The sequence below is a fragment of the Mizuhopecten yessoensis genome, unplaced genomic scaffold (assembly GCF_002113885.1).
Source record: "Mizuhopecten yessoensis strain PY_sf001 unplaced genomic scaffold, ASM211388v2 scaffold11173, whole genome shotgun sequence".
Lineage (NCBI taxonomy): Eukaryota > Metazoa > Mollusca > Bivalvia > Pectinida > Pectinidae > Mizuhopecten > Mizuhopecten yessoensis.
Window position 1 is genome coordinate 1,483,730 of NW_018408916.1, and position 20,215 is coordinate 1,503,944.

At 37.2% G+C, this 20,215-nt stretch overlaps 1 protein-coding gene across 1 annotated transcript; it reads right to left on the reverse strand.

The window, feature by feature from the left end:
* Window positions 1–6,037: 6,037 nt before the first annotated feature.
* Window positions 6,038–9,845, reverse strand: LOC110467424 (HRAS-like suppressor 2). Its single transcript, XM_021524581.1, has 5 exons — window positions 9,747–9,845; window positions 9,410–9,543; window positions 7,908–8,100; window positions 6,926–7,070; window positions 6,038–6,145 (listed from the first exon to the last, which is right to left on the reverse strand). The coding sequence occupies exons 2-5, from the start codon at window positions 9,525–9,527 to the stop codon at window positions 6,038–6,040; spliced, it is 564 nt and encodes a 187-aa protein (XP_021380256.1). The 5' UTR covers window positions 9,528–9,543; window positions 9,747–9,845.
* Window positions 9,846–20,215: the final 10,370 nt, after the last annotated feature.

A 20,215-nucleotide genomic window follows, 5' to 3' on the forward strand; every position in this document is an offset into this window, starting at 1 on the left:
TAATCACTTGAGCTCAACCATTCTTCTTAACCTTAGTGCAGACAGACGGACGGACGGACGGGAATCGCCAATCTATACGCCCTGATTGCGTTGCAATCCGGCCATAAACACACCCTTTTAGGAAGCGACTGTTTTGCATAATTAAGCGGTAAATTAAGCAACAACACATTCAAGGAGATTTGAAGAATCGACTTTATATATTACCTTGTATGGATGTTGTAATAGAGTAGTGAGGGGGTAACCCTACAGCATCACAACACCAGATCAACCTGTGCTTATTTTGCCGAATTGTTTATCATGAATCATTATTTTATGGTACGTTATTATCAAATGTATGATTCGCAGTGGACAGTTTATAAAATTAAGGAATTAAATTCTGTATAAGCCTTTAGTTTATTCGTTTCTTGAAAACCTTTGAAAGGTTTATACGCGTTTGTAAGGCCTAAAAATTACAACAGGCCCAAGGGCCTGTATCGCTTCCCTGAATATGTTGAAAATAATTGGTATGAAGTAAAGATATAGCACTCCATGGTAGGTGCTGTAAGTACATATGAAATTACAAAATTGATTACCCTTGGCCCAAGGATGCTCCAGACTAAATAAGGATAAAATCCCTTAATCCTGGTGGTCGAAGAAGGATTTTAAAGATTTTACCTCTATTTCCCCTATTGGGCCCCGTCTCTCTGCCTCCAGGGGGGTCACACACACCGTTTATACAAAATTGGTTCCCCTTCAACCAAGAATGCTTCATACCAAATTTGGACAAAATCCTGTCATTTGTACAGAAGAAGGTATTTGAGCATTTGCTATGGGCCTCGCCATTCTGCCCCAGGGGGGCTACATTCACTGTTTATACAAAATTGAGTCCCTTTTGCCCAAGATCCTCCAGACCAAATTGGGAAGAAATCCCTTCATCCCTATAGTAGAAGAAGGATTTTAAAGGTTTACCTCTATTTCCCCTATTGGGCCCGCCCTTCTGTCCCCTAATTGGAGACCACACCCACTGCTTATACAAAATTGAGTGTCCTTGACCCAAGGATGCTCCAGACTAAATAAGGATAAAATCTCTTAATCACTATGGTAGGAGAAGAATTTTAAAGGTTTTACCTCTACTTCCCCTATTGGGCCCCGCCTCTCTGCCTCCAGGGGGGTCAGACACACCGTTTATACAAAATTGGTTCCCCTTCACCCAAGAATGCTTCATACCAAATCTGGACAAAATCCTGTCATTTGTACAGAAGAAGAAGTTATTTGAACATTTGCTATGTTTCCCCTATTGGGCCCCGCCATTCTTCCCCCAGGGGGACTACACTCACTGTTTATACAAAATTGAGTCCCTTTTGCCCAAGATCCGCCAGACCAAATTGGGAAGAACTCCCTTCATCCCTATGGTAGAAGAAGGATTTTAAAGGTTTACCTCTATTTCCACCTATTGAGCCCCGCCTCTCTGCCTCCAGGGGGGTTAAACACACCGTTTATACAAAATTGGTTCCTCTTCACCAAAGGATGCTTCATAACAAATATGGAACAAATACTTTCATTCCTAAAGAAGAAGAAAGGGTTTTAAAGAATTTGCTATATTTCCCCTATTGGGCCCCGCCCCTAAGCCCCCAGGGCAGCCAGACCCACCGTTTATACAAAATTGATCCCCTTTCCCCCAAGGATGCTTCAGACCAAATATGGAACAAATCCTTTTATTCTAACAGAATAAGAAGGATTTTAAAGAATTTTCCATGTTTCCCCTATTTGGCCCCGACCCTTAGTCACCTTGGGGCCAGACCCACGGTTTATACAAAATTTGTTCCCCTTTCCCCAAGGATGTTTCTGACCAAATATGGAACAAATCCTTTCATTCCTACAGAAGAAGAAGGATTTTAAAGAAATTGCTATATTTCCCCTATTTGGCCCCGCCCCTCAGCCCCCAGGGTGGCCACACCCACCGTTTATTCAAAATTAAGTCCCCTTGACCTAAGCATGCTCCAGACCAAATTTAGTCTAAATCTACTTGGTCGTCCAGGACTAGTAGCGTTTTAAAGAAAAAGGTGACGGACGGACGATGGACGCTGCGGTATGGCATAAAAACCAAACATTTTGAATAATGCTTTAAAACTCGATTTTATCGTTTTAGATATACCGGGGTAAGGATGTCAAAAAAGGCCAGCACTGTGCATTATTTTGGCGCTTCAGATTCAAAATTACCCAATCGGTAAATACAAAATGTATATATGTTAACATCATCAATTGCAAAATTTGTTATTTGTGCTTTTTTCATTTTTTTTATTATTTGTATTTCGAAAATTTCTTTAAAATGCAGATTATGCTGTAATTTATGTAAACAGTAGTTTGAGTAATTGAGTGAAATATGTCATGATTAGTAAGAATAGCTACAACTCAGTTTAACTGGGTACTACTCTTTATCGACAGCCTGGGTCACAGTCTTTGTATTTGAAAGTGGTACTGACTCTTGCGTGTAATGGGGGTTTGCTTCGGGTACTCCCCTTTTCTCCCATATATAGCAAGACCTCTTAAACGCTTCTTTTTTAAAGAGTGATTTATGTAAATTAACACTGACTTGTTCCATACTTGTTGTAAAATATGTGATGTTTTACTTATACAAAACTGGAATGTCTTCATTTCTTCAGACTTCTTACATCTCCACATTTGCCGGTGAGCAGACATCTTTAAGCTGATGGATTAGTGATAGAGCAGCTTTACCGAATGTTATAAAAATGGATGTTATTGGAGTAGATTTGTGATTCCTTAAACATTGAACTAACCAAAACATGCTCAATTTTTGCCTTTTTGTGAGTATTCAGATCAGAAAAAATCCTAGAAGAAAACAAAGCCAGTTATGTCATAGCTGAGAATTTGTGACGTTATCGTTTTGTTTCTCGTAACGTAACAAAGGGTGTAATGCCACCGTATCTGTATATTTCCAGGGTTGGAGGAGTGCGCTCCGAATTTAATTTGTTGGCAATAGAGTTTTATAGGTTTTTAAGTCAGTTGTTTTGACCAGATCTTCATCACTGCATAATAGTTTTCACCTGATGTGTTAAAAATTCATAAAATAATAAACAACAAGAGGCCCAATGGGCCTGCATCGCTCACCTTGTATTAATCTCACACTTGTAATCTTAAAATTGGACTAAAATACAGCTACAGGCAAAATATCAGTGTTTGATTCATAAGAATCTATTAAAAAATTTCAACATATGACGCCTGTGACCTTGAATGTTAAACAAGGACATTAGGTTGAACAGAGTTTATAGTCTTCCAACCAAGCATGCTTCTGGCTAAATATCATTACCCTGGACCTTTTGGTTATACAGAACAAATCATTTAAAGATTTAAACATATATTGACCACTGTGACTTTGAGTATGGGCGAAGGTCATTCACTTGGTAGTCCTTCATCCAAGGATGTTAATGGCCGAAAATCATATCATCACCCTTAGCCTTTTGCTTATTAAGAAAAAGAAGTTGTTTCAATGTTTTTAACATATTTGACCCATGTGACCTTGAATATATGTCAAGGTCATATATTTGAACAAACTTGATAGTCCTTCAAACCAGCATGGTACTGGCATTATCCAAGGCGTCTTGGTTATTCAGAAGTAGTTGTTTAAATGTTTAAAACATATTTGACCCATGTGACCTTGAATATATGTCAAGGTCATTCATTTGAACAAACTTGATAGTCCTTCATCCCAGCATGATACTGGCATTATCCTAGGCCTCTTGGTTATTCAGAAGTAGTTGTTTAAATGTTTAAAACATATTTGACCCATGTGACCTTGAATATATGTCAAGGTCATTCATTTGAACAAACGTGGTAGCCTTTTATCCCAGCATGCTACAGGCCCAATTTTAGAAGAAGTCGTTTGAATATTTTACGACATTTGACTTGAGGCCCGTGACCTTGAATGTCAAACAATGACATTAGGTTGAACAGAGTTAATAGTCTTCCAACCAAGCATGCTCCTGGCTAAATATAATTACCCTGGACCTTTTGGTTATACAGAACAAATCATTTAAAGATTTAAACATATATTGACCACTGTGACCTTGAATATATGTCAAGGTCATTCATTTGAACAAAATTGTTAGTCCTTCGTTCCAGCATGTTACTGGCATTATCCTAGGCCTCTTGGTTATTCAGAAGTAGTTGTTTAAAGGTTTAAAACATATATGACCCCTGTGACCTTGAAAAAAGATGAAGGTCATTCATTTGAACGAATTTGGTAGCACTTCATCCCAGAATGCTACAGGCCAAATATCAGTACCCTGGGCCTTTTGGTTATTGAGAAGAAGTTGTTTGAATATGTTAAGGCATTTGACTCCTGTGACCTTGAAAGTTAGTCAAGGTCACTCTTTTGAACAAACTTGGTAGCCCTTCACCACAGCATGCTACAGGCCCAATATCAGTACCCTTGGTATTTCGGTTATTGAGAAGAAGTTGGTTGAAGATTTTAAGACATTTGACCCCTGTGACATTGAAAAAAGATGAAGGTCATTCATTTGAACAAACTTCGTAGCCCTTCATCACAGAATGCTACAGGCCAAATATCAGTACCCTGGGCCTTTTGGTTATTGAGAAGAAGTTGTTTGAATATGTTAAGGCATTTGCCTCCTGTGACCTTGAAAGTTAGTCAAGGTCACTCTTTTGAACAAACTTGGTAGCCCTTCACCACAGCATGCTACAGGCCCAATATCAGTACCCTGGGTATTTCGGTTATTGAGAAGAAGTTGTTTGAAGATTTTAAGACATTTGACCCCTGTGACATTGAAAAAAGATGAAGGTCATTCATTTGAACAAACTTCGTAGCCCTTCATCACAGCATGCTACAGGCCCAATATCAGTACCCTGGGTATTTCGGTTATTGAGAAGAAGTTATTTGAAGATTTTAAGACATTTGACCCCTGTGACCTTGAAATTGGGTCAAGGTCATTCATTTGAACAAACTTGGTATCCCTTCATCCAAGCATGCTACAGGCCAAATATCCGTACCCTGGGCCTTTTGGTTATTGAGAGGAAGTCGTTTGAATATTTTAACATATTTGACCCCTGTGACATTGAAACTTGGTCAATATCATTCATTTGAGCAAACTTGGTAGCCCTTCTTCACAGCATGCTACAGGCTAAATATTAATACACTTGGCCTTTTGGTTATTAAGAAGAAGTTGTTTGAAGATTTTAAGACATTTGACGCCTGTGACCTTGAAAGTTGATCAAGGTCATTCATTTGAACAGACTTGGTAGCCCTTCATCCAAGCATGCTACAGGCCCAATAACCCTACCCTGGGCCTTTTGGTTATTGAGAAGAAGTTGTTTAAAGTAAAATACTGACGCCGGACGACGGGCGGACGGACGACGGACGCCGCACCATGGCATAAGCTAACTTGCCATTTGGGCAGGTGCGCTAAAAACGACTAATCGTTAGGCCGATACCTGTCCTCTAATGAAAAAAAGAGCGGCCAATTTGACCGTTACACAACTGCGCGATTTATTTCCTGTTTATATCAGAGTCTGTTCCATCACCTTCATGGCATATTCCAGTAGTGTAAAAAATACGTAACAGAGCGTTACCCCTGGACTTTCGAGGATGCTTTCAGGGTTCTTTGAATTTCCCTCTATTTTAGTTAAAATACAACAGTGAAAAAGGAACTGTCCATGGACATTTTAATTTGATTTGAAAAAGACTCAACTTTAATAAATGAATAATAGGTAGATAAACGATTGATAACAATCACAGCAACGCCGTATACAATTATGTGCAATAGTTTATGAATATATATTGTATTGTATTGCATTTATATCGCCTACATTTCATTAAAAAATGCTATGAAAGTACGACTCTATTTCCCCCATAAGTGCAGCGTTTCTAAATACAAATATAATCCCGTTACAGTATTACAGGTTAAGCATACCATGAACCGAATTGACGATTTAATGACACGTCAGTTAAAAAATCCATGTAAACTGTTTCAGGGTGAGCAAGCGTTAAAAAAGAGACGAATGTGACCTGAAAGAGCATTTGTCAATTTTTTTTCCGAAAAGAATAATAGAGATGTAGAAAGAGAGACCTGAGTAAGCCCCCAACGACAACAGCTCCTCCTACTATAATCGTACCGACAGCGAGGTTGGCCTGAAACAAAATAAAACAAAAATTGTACAAATCTTCTACCTGTTCTTATATAATGTCTTGGCTACGACGGACAATCTTACAACACTGGGCTTACAAAGATGTAAGCTGATAAAGACTATGGACATGTTTAATGGTCGCCATCATGATCGTATTTAGAGATATGTTATTTCTTTGTGTGATACGAAGGTCGATGCTTTTGATTAAGCTCATCAATTTGTCTGGTGGTTTTGTTGTCACTATCAGATTTCTCAAAATGATTACGTGTCATTATTTGGAGTGACCTATAATTACATGGCGATGTCATCGATGAAGCGAAAGACGCTTACCCTTACGGAAACGCTGGTCTTATTATCGTTGTTTTTAATGTGTTTTCATATAAATCTTTCATTTGTTCATAGTTTGCCCTAGTTTTAGTCGACTTTGAGTTCAAAATATATATATATATATATATATTTTTTTTTTTTTCAATATGAATCTGAAAAATGTTCAGCCTTATGGTTCTTGAAAAGTAGTTGTTTCAAGGTGGGTTTATGGACGACAGATGGCAACAGTCTGCAACATCTCAATGGCCTTTCGGCCCAGGTGATCTTCAACCGTATCTTTTTCCCTTCCAGTAAATTAATATGGATTTGCTTTAAATGCAAAGGTTATTCAAACGCTAAATTCCTTCTGCCTTGCCGCTTCACTTATCTTCTTTTTTCATCTACAACAGCGGCGTTAAGATGAAAGAGGTTATAACATAACATTACAATTACAACTTTACAACCTTTACAACTTTACCTGGTCGGACCATTTTTCGCCGTATCGAAGGTAGGAGGCGAAATGTTCGCAGTTGTTCCATAAAACATTGTACTTTGCCTCACCTCTCGAAGCCAAGGCTGTCCTCACGATTTCGTCGCGAGGGCGTGGACGAATGCCAATAGCCCTGTTAAAAAAAGGGATATATATACACAATGTAGACCATCAGTGGTACACCTGTACACCGATGCGATAAAGACACCAATTAAAGATCACGCGTGTCGAACAACGTACGTTGCAAAATCCTTTACTAAACAGCAAGTACTATGGGTGACAGAAACTGGTGTGAAACAAAGTTATTTACATCCGATTTTTTAAACTTTCGAATGAAAAAGATATAATGATGATGAATAATTTTAAACATTCTGAAATTTGTAAGCTAAGGTGTATTTCCAGTAATGCAGTATAACCCGGGAACTCGCTCACTAGTTCAGCAACGTCGAGCGTGGTCAGTAGTTGGATGGGTGACCGCCCGCACGTCACACTATCTACTTCGTCTACTTCGTCTACATAATCTACTCTATAAGCTGAACCTACTGAAAAAGTATAAAAGACACAAAAGGTCGACATAGTTTGTTAAGCAAGATGTCCTACTGCTGTGTTGAACATATCCAATGTACACAAAACTCCCTTCAATTATTATCTAAATTGATATGTATGCCGAAACTGGAAAGCACACTTCTATATTGGAATTGGGACTACATAAGAGATCATGTAGCATAAACATTTCGGAGACGCTGAAGCAACATTGAGGTAAAAGTTGTGGTTTTCAAAACATTCATATCTTGTATGGTACGTCAACAATTTGTGTGCAAAATACTAATCAAACACACAATTCATATGTCTTATAAACAAGGCAAGAGTGTGTCCGTAACAAATTCGAAAATTCCTTATCAAGATTCATTGATTGACGTTGTTGTAATGTTTGATTTATATTGATTTTGCATTTCATTACCATACAAACCTCAGAGTGTTGTCTTTGTCGTTGTTCCGTTTTGCCATACACCCTTCAGCAACTTCCAAAAAATGTTCAACCTTAACACATGCTTTGTCAAGCTGAACGCCAGAAACGGAGAAGAATGACCCACTGACAAAAGATCCATTGGCGCCTGCATTGGTCGCTTTATCCCCCGTCAGATGGACGATGTTTTCATTACCTGAAATGGTTTACACTATCTATATTTATACTTGTGCGAGTAATGACTTTCATAACAACGAAGAGCTTTATTGTTTTTCGTCATTTTGTTCGTTTTCTGAGCTGGGCTGCTATTCGATTTACAATATTTTAAAGGAAAACTCCATCATCTCTTTATTGTTAGGGACGAGGCTTATCCACGTCGCTACCAGTTATACATGTATTTGTTGTGCAATACTTTTCTGAATCATAAATTGGAATAATTTCAAAATGTTAAACTCCCTAATTTTCACCACATCACTAGCTATATGCCCCAGAGAAAAGCATGTGCACACGTTGGTGGATGAACTGACAACATCATGCAATCATGCGCCTATCAACGCAGACAAAACTACACAGAAGTTGATGATGACATACACACATACAAATTATTTTGTTTTGTTTTAAGGATTCCATGAAATAGTCGATACATCTCGTACCTAGACATTGTTTACTTAGATAAAATAAAAGGTGGTCAAAAACGAAAACAGAACAGTGTGTACATTTCTTTTAGATCGACATAAGACATATGGTAAATAAATATAAATTTTGTTTGTTTAACAACAATTATGACACACGATATATCAATTTATACTTATTACTCTGGATGGCCCGGGGGTCTTGAAGTGGAATGCACCAGAGAACCCTGAGAAAACACACTTGTTCCCTCTTGCGTTTTTCACGTCCGATCTGGGAATCGAACCCGGCCGCCTTGGTGGAAGGCGAGTGCGCTATCCACTGAGGCACCCGACCACCAAAGCCTAGCCTACCAATCATAATGCCACACTTCCACACCATAGTGCGATCAATGTAGCATACCCAGTTATTTGATAACTTCCTTCTATCGTCAATCGTTAATTGTGTACATGCTGCATGATCACCATATTAGCGTATATTATTGTGAGATATGTAACCAGGTCAGATGAAATAATTGTTTACCTTAAAGACAGTGTGATCTAGATTATCCAGTTACGAGGCAACTTATCTAATACGTAGTACGATATAAATGAAATATGTAGAGAGAGTAACGAATGTCAGGCAACACCTTTCTGGTGGTGTTTTGCCGTTCCTTTAGATCGTATAGCTAATATTTCTAAATTATCCGCGATAAATATATGAAAACGTAAGTTTCGTGTTTTAAATTTCCGGCTCATCAATTAACATATTTTTTTGTGGCCTAGACAATTTACACTTCAGCGTAACACATAACTAGCGCCGCAATTAATATTATATTATATTTTTTTTCGACATGGATAGACAATCATTGGACCAGAATAATATGTTTCAAGTACCTATATAGACTCCCCAGTGAGAATAAATGTTATTCGGAAACTCCACCATGTCTCCGACCTCCAGCTCCTCCAGAACACATTCATTGTGCTTTTTGTTGTAGTAGAATGAAAGTGCCATCTGTTCGTTATTTGGTCTGAAAAATAAAGAAAAAAAATAATACAAAGAGTTAATTGCGACAGAACGAATACTAACTCCGATGTTATTTGTCAGTAATTGAAAGCAATTATCGTCAAGACAAAAGTAATTACACCACCCATTACTAACAGGGCAGATAGACTGATTTGGCTAATTTTCAGAGAGACACGATCCATTTTTCTCTAACAGTAAAACTAATACCTGTAAAGATGACAGCAGTCTTCACAAAAATACACTGAAACGTCAGATACAATAAACACAGATAAACATGGTGCAATACGGTTAAACCTAACTAAGGGACTTTAAGTCGGATCTACGTGATCAAACCTACCTCCGTTCACCTGTTACAGCCAAATACAAAAGATAGCGATCTTACGTAGCGAGAGTAGGCGGTACATATCACTACATTATACCGCAGTACACCCGTTTACGGAACTGTTTACACTAACCATAAATATCATTTTTTTATAGTAGCAGTTATTTGGTTTGTTTGTGTTTTACGTCCTATTAAAATTTATGGTCATTTAAGGCGTGCCAGGTTTTCGAGATAAAGGAAAGCCGGAGTGTCCGGGGAAAAAACCCCGACCTACGGCATGGCGACTACTCAACGAAGGTCTCGAACCCGCTAGTAGTAGTTAAATCATTACAAGGGAAATACGCAATACCGATTATTGACAGTCGTTATGAAAATCCATGATATATTAAAAGGACAAAAATATCCAAATTGATTTCTGAAAGCCTTACGAACATTAAATCACCTTTTCGGAAGACACAATAAAAAGCTTAAACACTAAATGTAAGGATATTTGTATTGCCAACACAAAACATAACTAATTAAGAGATGGCAATATGGCGGCCGAGCTAATAACAAAGTATTACTTGCGTCACTCCTCATTTTCAGAAAAAAAAAGTTTTATCCAGGAAACCGTTTCAACAGTGTTCATAGTTCCCCGACTATAGCCATTTAGACCATGGCCATTTGTAGTATATGTGAAGTATTCGAGATAACTTACTGTCGAATTTTGAATTGATTAATAAAACAATTGATAATGACAACTTACCGTTTGCACTTTATTGGTCGCCTGGCTCCTGAGGTAATTGTTTGTAACTAAACAGGGAGTACTTTTCAGTACTCAGCAGATCCAATACTAGTCTATACATTGTGTCTATACACTGTCTATACACTGTGTCTATAGACTTTGTCTATACACTGTGTCTATACACTGTGTCTATATGCTTTGACTGTACACTGTGTCTATATACTTTGTCTATACACTGTCTATACCCTATGTCTATATATTTTGTCTCTACACAGTGTCTATAGATTTTGTCTTTACACTGTGTCTATAGACTTTGTCTGTACACTGTGTCTATAGACGTTGTCTGTACATTGTGTCTATAGCCTTGTCTTTACACTGTGCCTATATACTTTGTCTGTACATTGTGTCTATAAACTTTGTCTGTACACTGTGTCTATATGCTTTGTCTGTACATTGTGTCTATAAACTTTATCTGTTCACTGTGTCTGTACACTGTGTCTATATATGTTTTCTTTACACAGTGTCTATAGACTTTGTCTGTACACTGTGTCTATAAACTGTGTCTGTACACTGTGTCTATAGACTTTGTCTGTACATTGTGTTTATAGACTTTGTCTGTACATTGTGTCTATAGACTTTGTCTGTACACTGTGCCTATATACTTTGTCTGTACATTGTGTCTATATACTTTGTCTGTACATTGTGTCTATAGACTTTGTTGTTACACTGTGTCTAAATGCTTTGACTATAGACTTTGTCTTTAAGCTGTGTTTATACACTGTGTCTATACACTGTGTCTGTACACTGTGTCTATATATGTTTTCTTTACACAGTGTCTATAGACTTTGTCTTTACATTGTGTCTATAAACTTTGTCCGTACACTGTGTCTATATACTTTGTCTGTACATTGTGTCTATAAACTTTGTCTGTACACTGTGTCTATACACTGTGTCTGTCACTGTGTCTATATATGTTTTCTTTACACAGTGTCTATAGACTTTGTCTGTACACTGTGTCTATAAACTTTGTCTGTACACTGTGTCTATATATGTTTTCTTTACACTGTGTCTATAGACTTTGTCTGTACACTGTGTCTATAGCCCTTGTCTGTACACTGTGTCTATAGACTCAATCTAATTAAAATTATATCTTCACATCGCTCCCGTTTACTGATATGTCGCGTTGAAGATCTAACAACATCCCATAGAGGGTCACGTCAGAGGTCAACATGAATGCATTATCGTATTTATAACAAGCCAATCAAAACGCGACATAACTCTTTCTTTCAACCAATCAGAAAGCAGGACCTGTAGCATTTAATGCAGACACCTCGTAGCCCAAAATCCACTTTTTCGTCTGGTCCAGTGATAGTTTGAATATTGCGAAGCCTGTCATTGGTTAATTTTAGTTTCAGGTTGTTAAATATTTTAACCAGAAGAGGAAGTCTCTCTTATTTCAAAGCAAAATCCACAAATTGTACAAACGTTGTCTTGTAGATAGACACGGCGTGGTGTCATGGGCGTCGCCATTTTCGATGCTCATTTGACACCTCTCGGTCTTTTATCATAGCAAGTGTGTTCCGAAATCATTACATCATCACTTACAGAAATGCGTAAGCTCTCATCTGATTGGTTAATGCAAAGGTCGCCTGAACATGACCCTCTACGGGACGTTGTTAGATCTTCAACGCGACATATCAGTAAACGGGAGCGATGTGAAGATATAATTTTAATTAGATTGCTATAGACTTTGTTTGTACATTGTGTCTATAGACTTTGTCTTTACATTGTGTCTATAGACTGTCTATACACTGTGTCTATAGACTTTGTCTTTACACTGTGTCAATAGACTTTGTCTTTGCACTGTGTTTATAGACTTTGTCTATACACTGTCTATAACCTGTGCATATATGCTGTGTATATAAACTGTGTCTAAATGCTTTGACTGTACACTGTGGTATTAGACTTTGACTGTACACTGTATCTATATATGTTTTCTTTACACTGTGTCTATATATTTTCTCTTAACACTGTGTCTATAGACTTTGTCTATACACTGTCTATACACTGTGTCTTTACACTGTCTAAACACTGTGTCTATACGCTGTGTTTATACTCTGTGTCTATACACTGTGTCTATAGACTTTGTCTTTACACTGTCTAAACACTGTGTCTATACGCTGTGTTTATACGCTGTGTATATACACTGTGTCTATATACTTTGTCTTTACACTGTGTCTATAGACATTGTCTTTACACTGTGTCTATAGACTTTGTCTTTGCATTGTGTCTATAGACTTTGTCTATAAACTGTCTATACACTGTGTCTATACGCTGTGTCTTTATACTGTGTCTATAGATTTTGTCTCTACACTGTGTCTATAGACTTTGTCTTTACACTGTGTCTATATAATTTGTCTTTGCACTGTATATACACTGTGTCTATACGCTGTGTCTATAAACGAAGTATATAGACTTAATCTTTACACTGTGTCTATAGACTTTGTCTTTACACTGTGTCTATATACTTTGTCTTTACACTGTGTCTATAGACTTTGTCTTTACACTGTGTCTATATACTTTGTCTTTAAACTGTGTCTATAGACTTGTCTTTACATTGTGTCTATAGATTTTGTCTCTACACTGTGTCGTTAGACTTTGTCTTTACACTCTGTCTATAGACTTGGTCTTTACACTGTGTCAATACGCTGTGTCTATACACTGTGTCTATAGATTTTGTCTCTACACTGTGTCTCTACACTGTGTCTATAGATTTTGTCTTTACACTGTGTCTATAGATTTTGTCTCTACACTGTGCCTATAGACTTTGTCTTTACATTGTGTCTATAGACTTTGTCTTTACACTGTGTCTATACACTGTGTCTATATACTTTGTCTTTACACTGTGTCTATACACTGTGTCTATACACTGTGTCTATACACTGTAATGTAACGAAGCGGGAAATTGAAATCATTGCGTTCATCGCCTGCTTACCATGAGCAAGGCGACCGTTTCTTACAGAATCTATTTTTATTGTAAACATGAGATATGATTATTTTAAATAGCATCACTGTGAATGGTGAATTTCGTTATTAAAGATAAAATAATCATGGTTACTTGTACTTTCGATCGAGTAACCGGTTAATCGGTCAACAATACGTTATATGTTTAGAAAGTATATATCAATAAGCATAATAGTTTATTCGCGTGTTTCAAGTTAAACGCAGTGAGTAGTTACATGTAACCTCAGTAAGTATATTTCATGGATAACAAATGTCGGAATGCAGTAAGGCGAGATTCAATTACAGTACGTTTCTCTACTCGAACTCATATGTGAAAGCATTGCTCTTTAGAACAAAATTTAATTGACAAACGTTTTAATACATGATTGCGTATTCAAGCATGTACCCTCCAGTGACTCACTGGCGAAGTTGGTGTTCGGTCGACGTGAGGGGGTAAGTTGGCGCCTGCCCATCCTGATTCCAGGTCACGCTCTGAGGTCGGACAGCTCCTCAGATGCGGACAGACAGTCGTAGCGGCTGTGTCCCACGGATCGGCCAGAACGACGTACATATAAAATCTGTTCAGGTTTGTAATGGTGCTGGCGGAAACTCTTTGTCAATCTTTACAATAGAGTACAAAAACAACACCAATATGGCAGCCTGAACACTAAATTGTTACAAAACTATCCGATTTTGGTCGAATCTATAGATAATTTTTAGGGCTAAGCCATGGAAACATAGGTCTCCCAAAAGGGGTAAATAAATGTATGGCTATTCGGTCATTGATTTTGGTAACCGGTTTGTGGTATTCCGCCCGAGAAACCGTTGGACCGGCTAACCGTTGACAATTCTACTCATTATTGAAAGAGTTTAAGAAATGGTTGCATAAGACATTAGATAATACTGCTCTAGATAAATTAGAACATTTGTAAAGACGGATATAATATCCAAACCAGTGAAATCTAAGATTATAATGTAAGCAAAAGCACCGAAAGTTCGTACTACCAGTTGCTACTTGGTCGGGTAAAAAGGCTCAGTAGATATCCTCAAAGAGGAGTGTTTCTGTCCTGCTGAAGTTTCCTTTTTCTGTGTGTGAAAAAACATAAACTATGGGATACGTGAACATGGAGACTGTTTTCTGAAAATAAATGGGAGATCGATGAAACACAGTAAGGTTACGATAATTGACAAGTTTCCGTAGGTTTTTTAAGCAACGTTTCCGAGTTCTAAGCTATTTGATTCTTTTTTTAGCAACATATTTTAGTAGATTTTTACTCTCTTCACCTGCAAGAGTCTGTATAATTTAAGAGAAATAGATATTTGAAACGTTACGAAGTAGCTGCAATGATACGGATGAGCAACTATATCCATTGCTATGCTCTCATCTACTTATACAGGTAAACACTGCTATAGAACAATTGACATTAAAGAATCGAAGGCCTTGTCTGTATCAACTTGCAGATGATACGAGTTTGATCATTTGATATACATCAAATCAAACGCGCAGCAGCCTAACAGTAAAAGTGACCGGCTTTGAATCCGGGTATTGTCTGTAAACTCTAAAGAACGTGTACCAACCTAGCGATCTGTTAGATTGTTATACGCGAAATTAGTCAAATAGCTTACCTCGTTCCTTCGAATTTGTCGGGACACAGTCCGGGTTAGAGCATATCCCCTTGGATTTCGAGGATGATGGAATCATGCAATGGCCATTTTTTTTAACGAAAAGTTTGACGTTTAATGCAAAATCGTGTTCATTTATCTATTCCGTCTTTTCCTATTGCAGAGTTATCTTCTCTTGTGAGCAGGTATTGATTGTTACGTCATTGGTTTATGAGAGTAACGTCATCAAATTTTGAGAAAACGACGTATTTTCTCACACAAACCAATGACGTAACAATCAATACCTGCTCATAATAGAAGATAACTCTGCAATACGCTAAGACGGATTAAAAAAAGGGATTATTGTTATTACTAATCATCAATCAATTTTAAGCGGTTGTAGGTTCTGGTCCTTGGACTGAAGATGTCAATTTAAAGAATGAAATGTTAACTTAAAAACACCGTATATTGTACCTCAAATGTTCTAGACAAGCATATCATTGTACCAGTAGAGATGTACAAAAGATGTATACAAATCAGAATGCTTGTAATTGAAATACCAATCGCGTTTTAACGCCAGCGTACGACACATTTACATAAAAAATATAGAAAATGCTGATTTGATGCATTTTGCATTATTACTGAATAGAAATGACAGAACTTAAAAACAGGGCTCATACTTGATTATATAAAAAGATAATGACAACAGAAAGTAGGGTTTCTCCAAGAAAATACGTTTAGAACGGGCTGTTTTTTTTTATTGACAAAGTCTTTTGCAAAAGTATATACAAAACTTTTATTCAGTTAGAAATCATGTTATGAAGGCAATCACGAATCATGTTCACGACGACAGCCGTGAAAATGTCTTTAAGTATCCCTTGATCATATTCGTTCATGATGAAAGTGAAATAGCCTTAGACATCCCGTATATATTTCGATTTTGTTTCTTAATATATTTTAATGATGGCTAAAACTTTCGTTATTTTCTGAATATTAATGCAACTTGATGTTCATGGCTATGTTTAAGTGAAACTCTACTCTCTACTATAGATGTTCATATAGGAACATTTTATATTCAACCTAGGTTGTTGGAGTATTTTATATATAAAAAACAACATTAAATAATAGTTTCGCCAATACTGAAATTAATTTAGGTACACAGGTAAATCCCATGTACAGAAGAATAAACACATGTAAATGATGTGTTCGAAAATGCTCAAGTGAATATAATGATAATTAAATAATACAATGACAATCTTATACCTTGAAAATACCTTGTATTTTGATGTCATGACAATTAAATACATTGAAATGACCCCATAACCCAATAAAATTACCACAGCATATATTGCAATGTGAACAACAAACAAAGAAATGTACGCAACATGTATTGAAAACATCACAAGAGACGATAAAACAAGAAAACGCCAATGACGTTATGGCCGGATTGCTACAGTACATTTTCATGTAAAGCATCTGATGTGATAAGCATCCTTTTAGATAAATAAGCCATGCAAGTTTAGTTGATGTAGGATAAGTAGTTACTTGGTAAGTGACCTAAACCAATCTTCTTAACCATAAGTGCAGATGGGGCCTGACCCCAACCAATCTTTCTAACCTGGTCCGTCAAGTGGAAAATGCAGGTCAGAAGCAGCATCGAAAGCAACGCATGTGATAAGCATCGTTAGATACATAAGCCATGCACGTTTAGTTGTGGGATAATTAATAACTTGGAAAGTGAGCTTAACCGTTCTTCTTGACCTAAGTGCAGACGGACGGACGGGAATAGCCAATCTATAAGCCCTGATTGTGTTGCAATCCGGCCATAAACACATCATTCAACGAAGTGACTGTTTTGCATAATTAAGCTGTAAATTTAAGCTATAACACTCGAGGAGATTTGAAGAATCCACTCTTTACAGTACCTTGTATGGATGTTGTAATAGAGTAGTGAGGGGTTAACTCTACACCATCACAACATCAGATCAATGTTTACTTATTTTGCCGAATTGTTTATCATGAATCATTATTTTATGGTACGTTATTATCAAATGTATGATTCGTAGTGGACAGTTTATAGCACGAAATTAAATTCTGTATTAGCCTGTAGTTTATTGGTTTCTTGAAATCCTTTGAAAGGTGTAAGGCCTAAAAATTAAAATCAAAAATTTTAGATAATGACTTAAGAGTTCGATTTTATCGTTTTAGATATACCGGGGTAAGGATGTCAAAAAAGGCCAACGCTGTGCATTATTTTGGCGCTTCAGATTTAAAATTTTCCAATCGGTTAATATGTATGTTTACATCATCGATTGCAAAATTTGTTACTTGTGCTTTTTTGTTTTTTTATTATTCTTATCGAAAATTTCTTTAAAATGTAGATGATGCTGTAATTTATGTAAACAGTAGTTTCAGGAAATTTGTGAAATATTTGATGATTAGTAAGAATAGCTACAACATAGTTTAACTGGATACTACTCTTTATGGATGGCCTGGGACACAGTCTTTGTATTTGAAAGTGGTTCTGACTTCTGCGTGTACTCTTGCGTGTAATGGGGGTTTGCTTCTTTCCTCCCAAATATAGCAAGACCTCCTTCACGCTTCTTTCAAGAGTGATTTATGTAAATTAACACCGACTTGTTCAATACCTGTTGTAAAATATGTAATGGTTTACTTATACAAAACTGGAATGTCTTCATTTCTTCCGCCTTCTTACATCTGCACATTTGCCGGTGAGCAGACATCTTTAAGCTGATGGATTAATGATAAAGTATCTTTAGCGAATTTGATAAAAATGGATGTTATTGGAGTAGATTTGTGATTCCTTAAACATTGAACTAACCAAAACATGCTCAATGTTTGCTCTTTTGTGAGTATTAAGATCAGAAACCCCCCAGAGGAAAACAAAGCCAGTTTTGTCACAGCTGAGAATTTGTGAGGTTATCGTTTTGTTTCTCGTAACGTAACAAAGGGTGTAATGCCACTGTATCTGTACAGTACTGGAAGAACCTCGATATCGACTATATTTCCAGGGTTGGAGGAGTGCGCTTCGGATTTAATTTGTAGGCAATACAGTTCTGAAAGTTTTTAAGTCAGTTGTTTTGACCAGATCTTTTTCACTGTATAATATTTTTCACCTGATGTTTTAAAAATACATAAAATGATAAACAACAAGAGGCCCATTGGGCCTGCATCGCTCATCTGGTATTAATCTCACACTTGTAATCTTAAAATTGGACTAAAATACAGCTACTGGCAAAATATCAGTGTTTGATTCATAAAAATCTATTAAAAGATTTCAACATATGACGCCTGTGACCTTGAATGTCAAACAAAGACATTATGTTGAACAGAGTTTATAGTCTTCAAACCAAGCATGCTTCTGGCTAAATATCATTACCCTGGACCTTTAGGTTATTCAGAACAAATCATTTAACGATCTAAACATACACTGACCACTGTGACCTTGAATATGGGCGAAGGTCATTCACTTGGTAGTCCTTCATCCCAGCATGTTAATGGCAAAATATCATCACCTTTGGCCTTTTGGTTATTGAGAAGAAGTTGTTTGAAGATTTTCAGACATTTGACCCCTATGACCTTGAAACTTGGTCAAGGTCATTCATTTGAGCAAACCTGGTAGCCCTTCATCACAGCATGCTACAGGCTAAATATCAGTACCCTGGGTCTTTTGGTTATTGAGAAGAAGTTGTTTGAAGATTTTAGGACATTTGACGCCTGATACCTTGAATATGGGCGAAGGTCATTCACTTGGTAGTCCTTCATCCCAGCATATTAAAGGCCAAATATCATATCATCGCCCTTGGCCTTTTGCTTATTAAGAAGAAGTTGTTTAAAGGTTTTTAAAACATATTTCACCCATGTGACCTTGAATATATGTCAAGGTGATTCATTTGAACAAACTTGATAGTCCTTCATTCCAGCATGTTACTGGCATTATCCTAGGCCTCTTGGTTATTCAGAAGTAGTTGCTGAAAGGTTTAAACATATTTGACCCCTGTGACCTTGAAAAAAAAGATGAAGGTCATTCAATTGAACAAACGTGGTAGCCCTTCATCCCAGCATGCTACAGGCCCAATATCAGTACCCTTGGCCTTTTGGTTATTAAGAAGAAGTCGTTTGAAGATTTTAACACATTTGACCGCTGTGACCTTGACAGTTGGTCAAGGTCATTCATTTGAACAGACTTGGTAGCCCTTCATCGAAGCATGCTACAGACCCAATATCCGTACCCTGGGCGTTTTGGTTATTGAGAAGAAGTTGTTTAAAGTAAAATATTGACGCCGGACGACGGGCGGACGGACGACGGACGCCGCACCATGGCATAAGCTCACTTGCCATTCGGGCAGGTTAGCTAAAAACGACTCATCGTTAGGCCGATACCTGTCCTCTTATGAAAAAAAGAGCGGCCAATTTTACCGTTACACAACTGCGCGATTTATTTCCTGTTTATATCAGAGTCTGTTTTATCATCCAAAAGATCACGCATACAGAGCCTTCGATTTCTTCATGGCATATTCCAGTAGTGTAAAAAATACGTAACAGAGCGTTACCCCTGGACTTTCGAGGATGCTTTCAGGGTTCTTTGAATTTCCCTCTATTTTACTTAAAATACAACAGTGAAAAAGGAAACCTCAGTGTCCATGGACATTTTAATTTGATTTGAAAAAGAGGAAGATAAACGATTGATAACAATCACAGCAACGCCGTATACAATTATGTGCAATAGTTTATGAATATATATTTATTGTATTGCGTTCATATCGCCTACATTTCATTAAAAAATGCTATGAAAGTACGACTCTATTTCCCCCATAAGTGCAGCGTTTCTAAATACAAATATAATCCCGTTACAGTATTACAGGTACCATGAATCGAATAGACGACTTAATGACACGTCAGTTAAACAATCCATGTAAACTGTTTCAGGGTGAGTAAGCGTTAAAAAAGAGACGAATGTGACCTGAAAGAGCATTTGTCTGGGTTTTTTCCGAAAAAAATATA

Excerpts from the sequence above, each read along its gene's own strand:
- LOC110467424 (XM_021524581.1), bottom strand. The coding sequence starts at position 9,527 with ATGGCACTTTCATTCTACTACAACAAAAAGCACAATGAATGTGTTCTG. Across the intron at positions 7,071-7,907 it reads GACAAAGACAACACTCTGAG|GGCTATTGGCATTCGTCCAC; the intron begins GTTTGTATGGTA and ends TTTTTTTAACAG. Across the intron at positions 6,146-6,925 it reads GCGAAAAATGGTCCGACCAG|GCCAACCTCGCTGTCGGTAC; the intron begins GTAAAGTTGTAA and ends ATTTTGTTTCAG.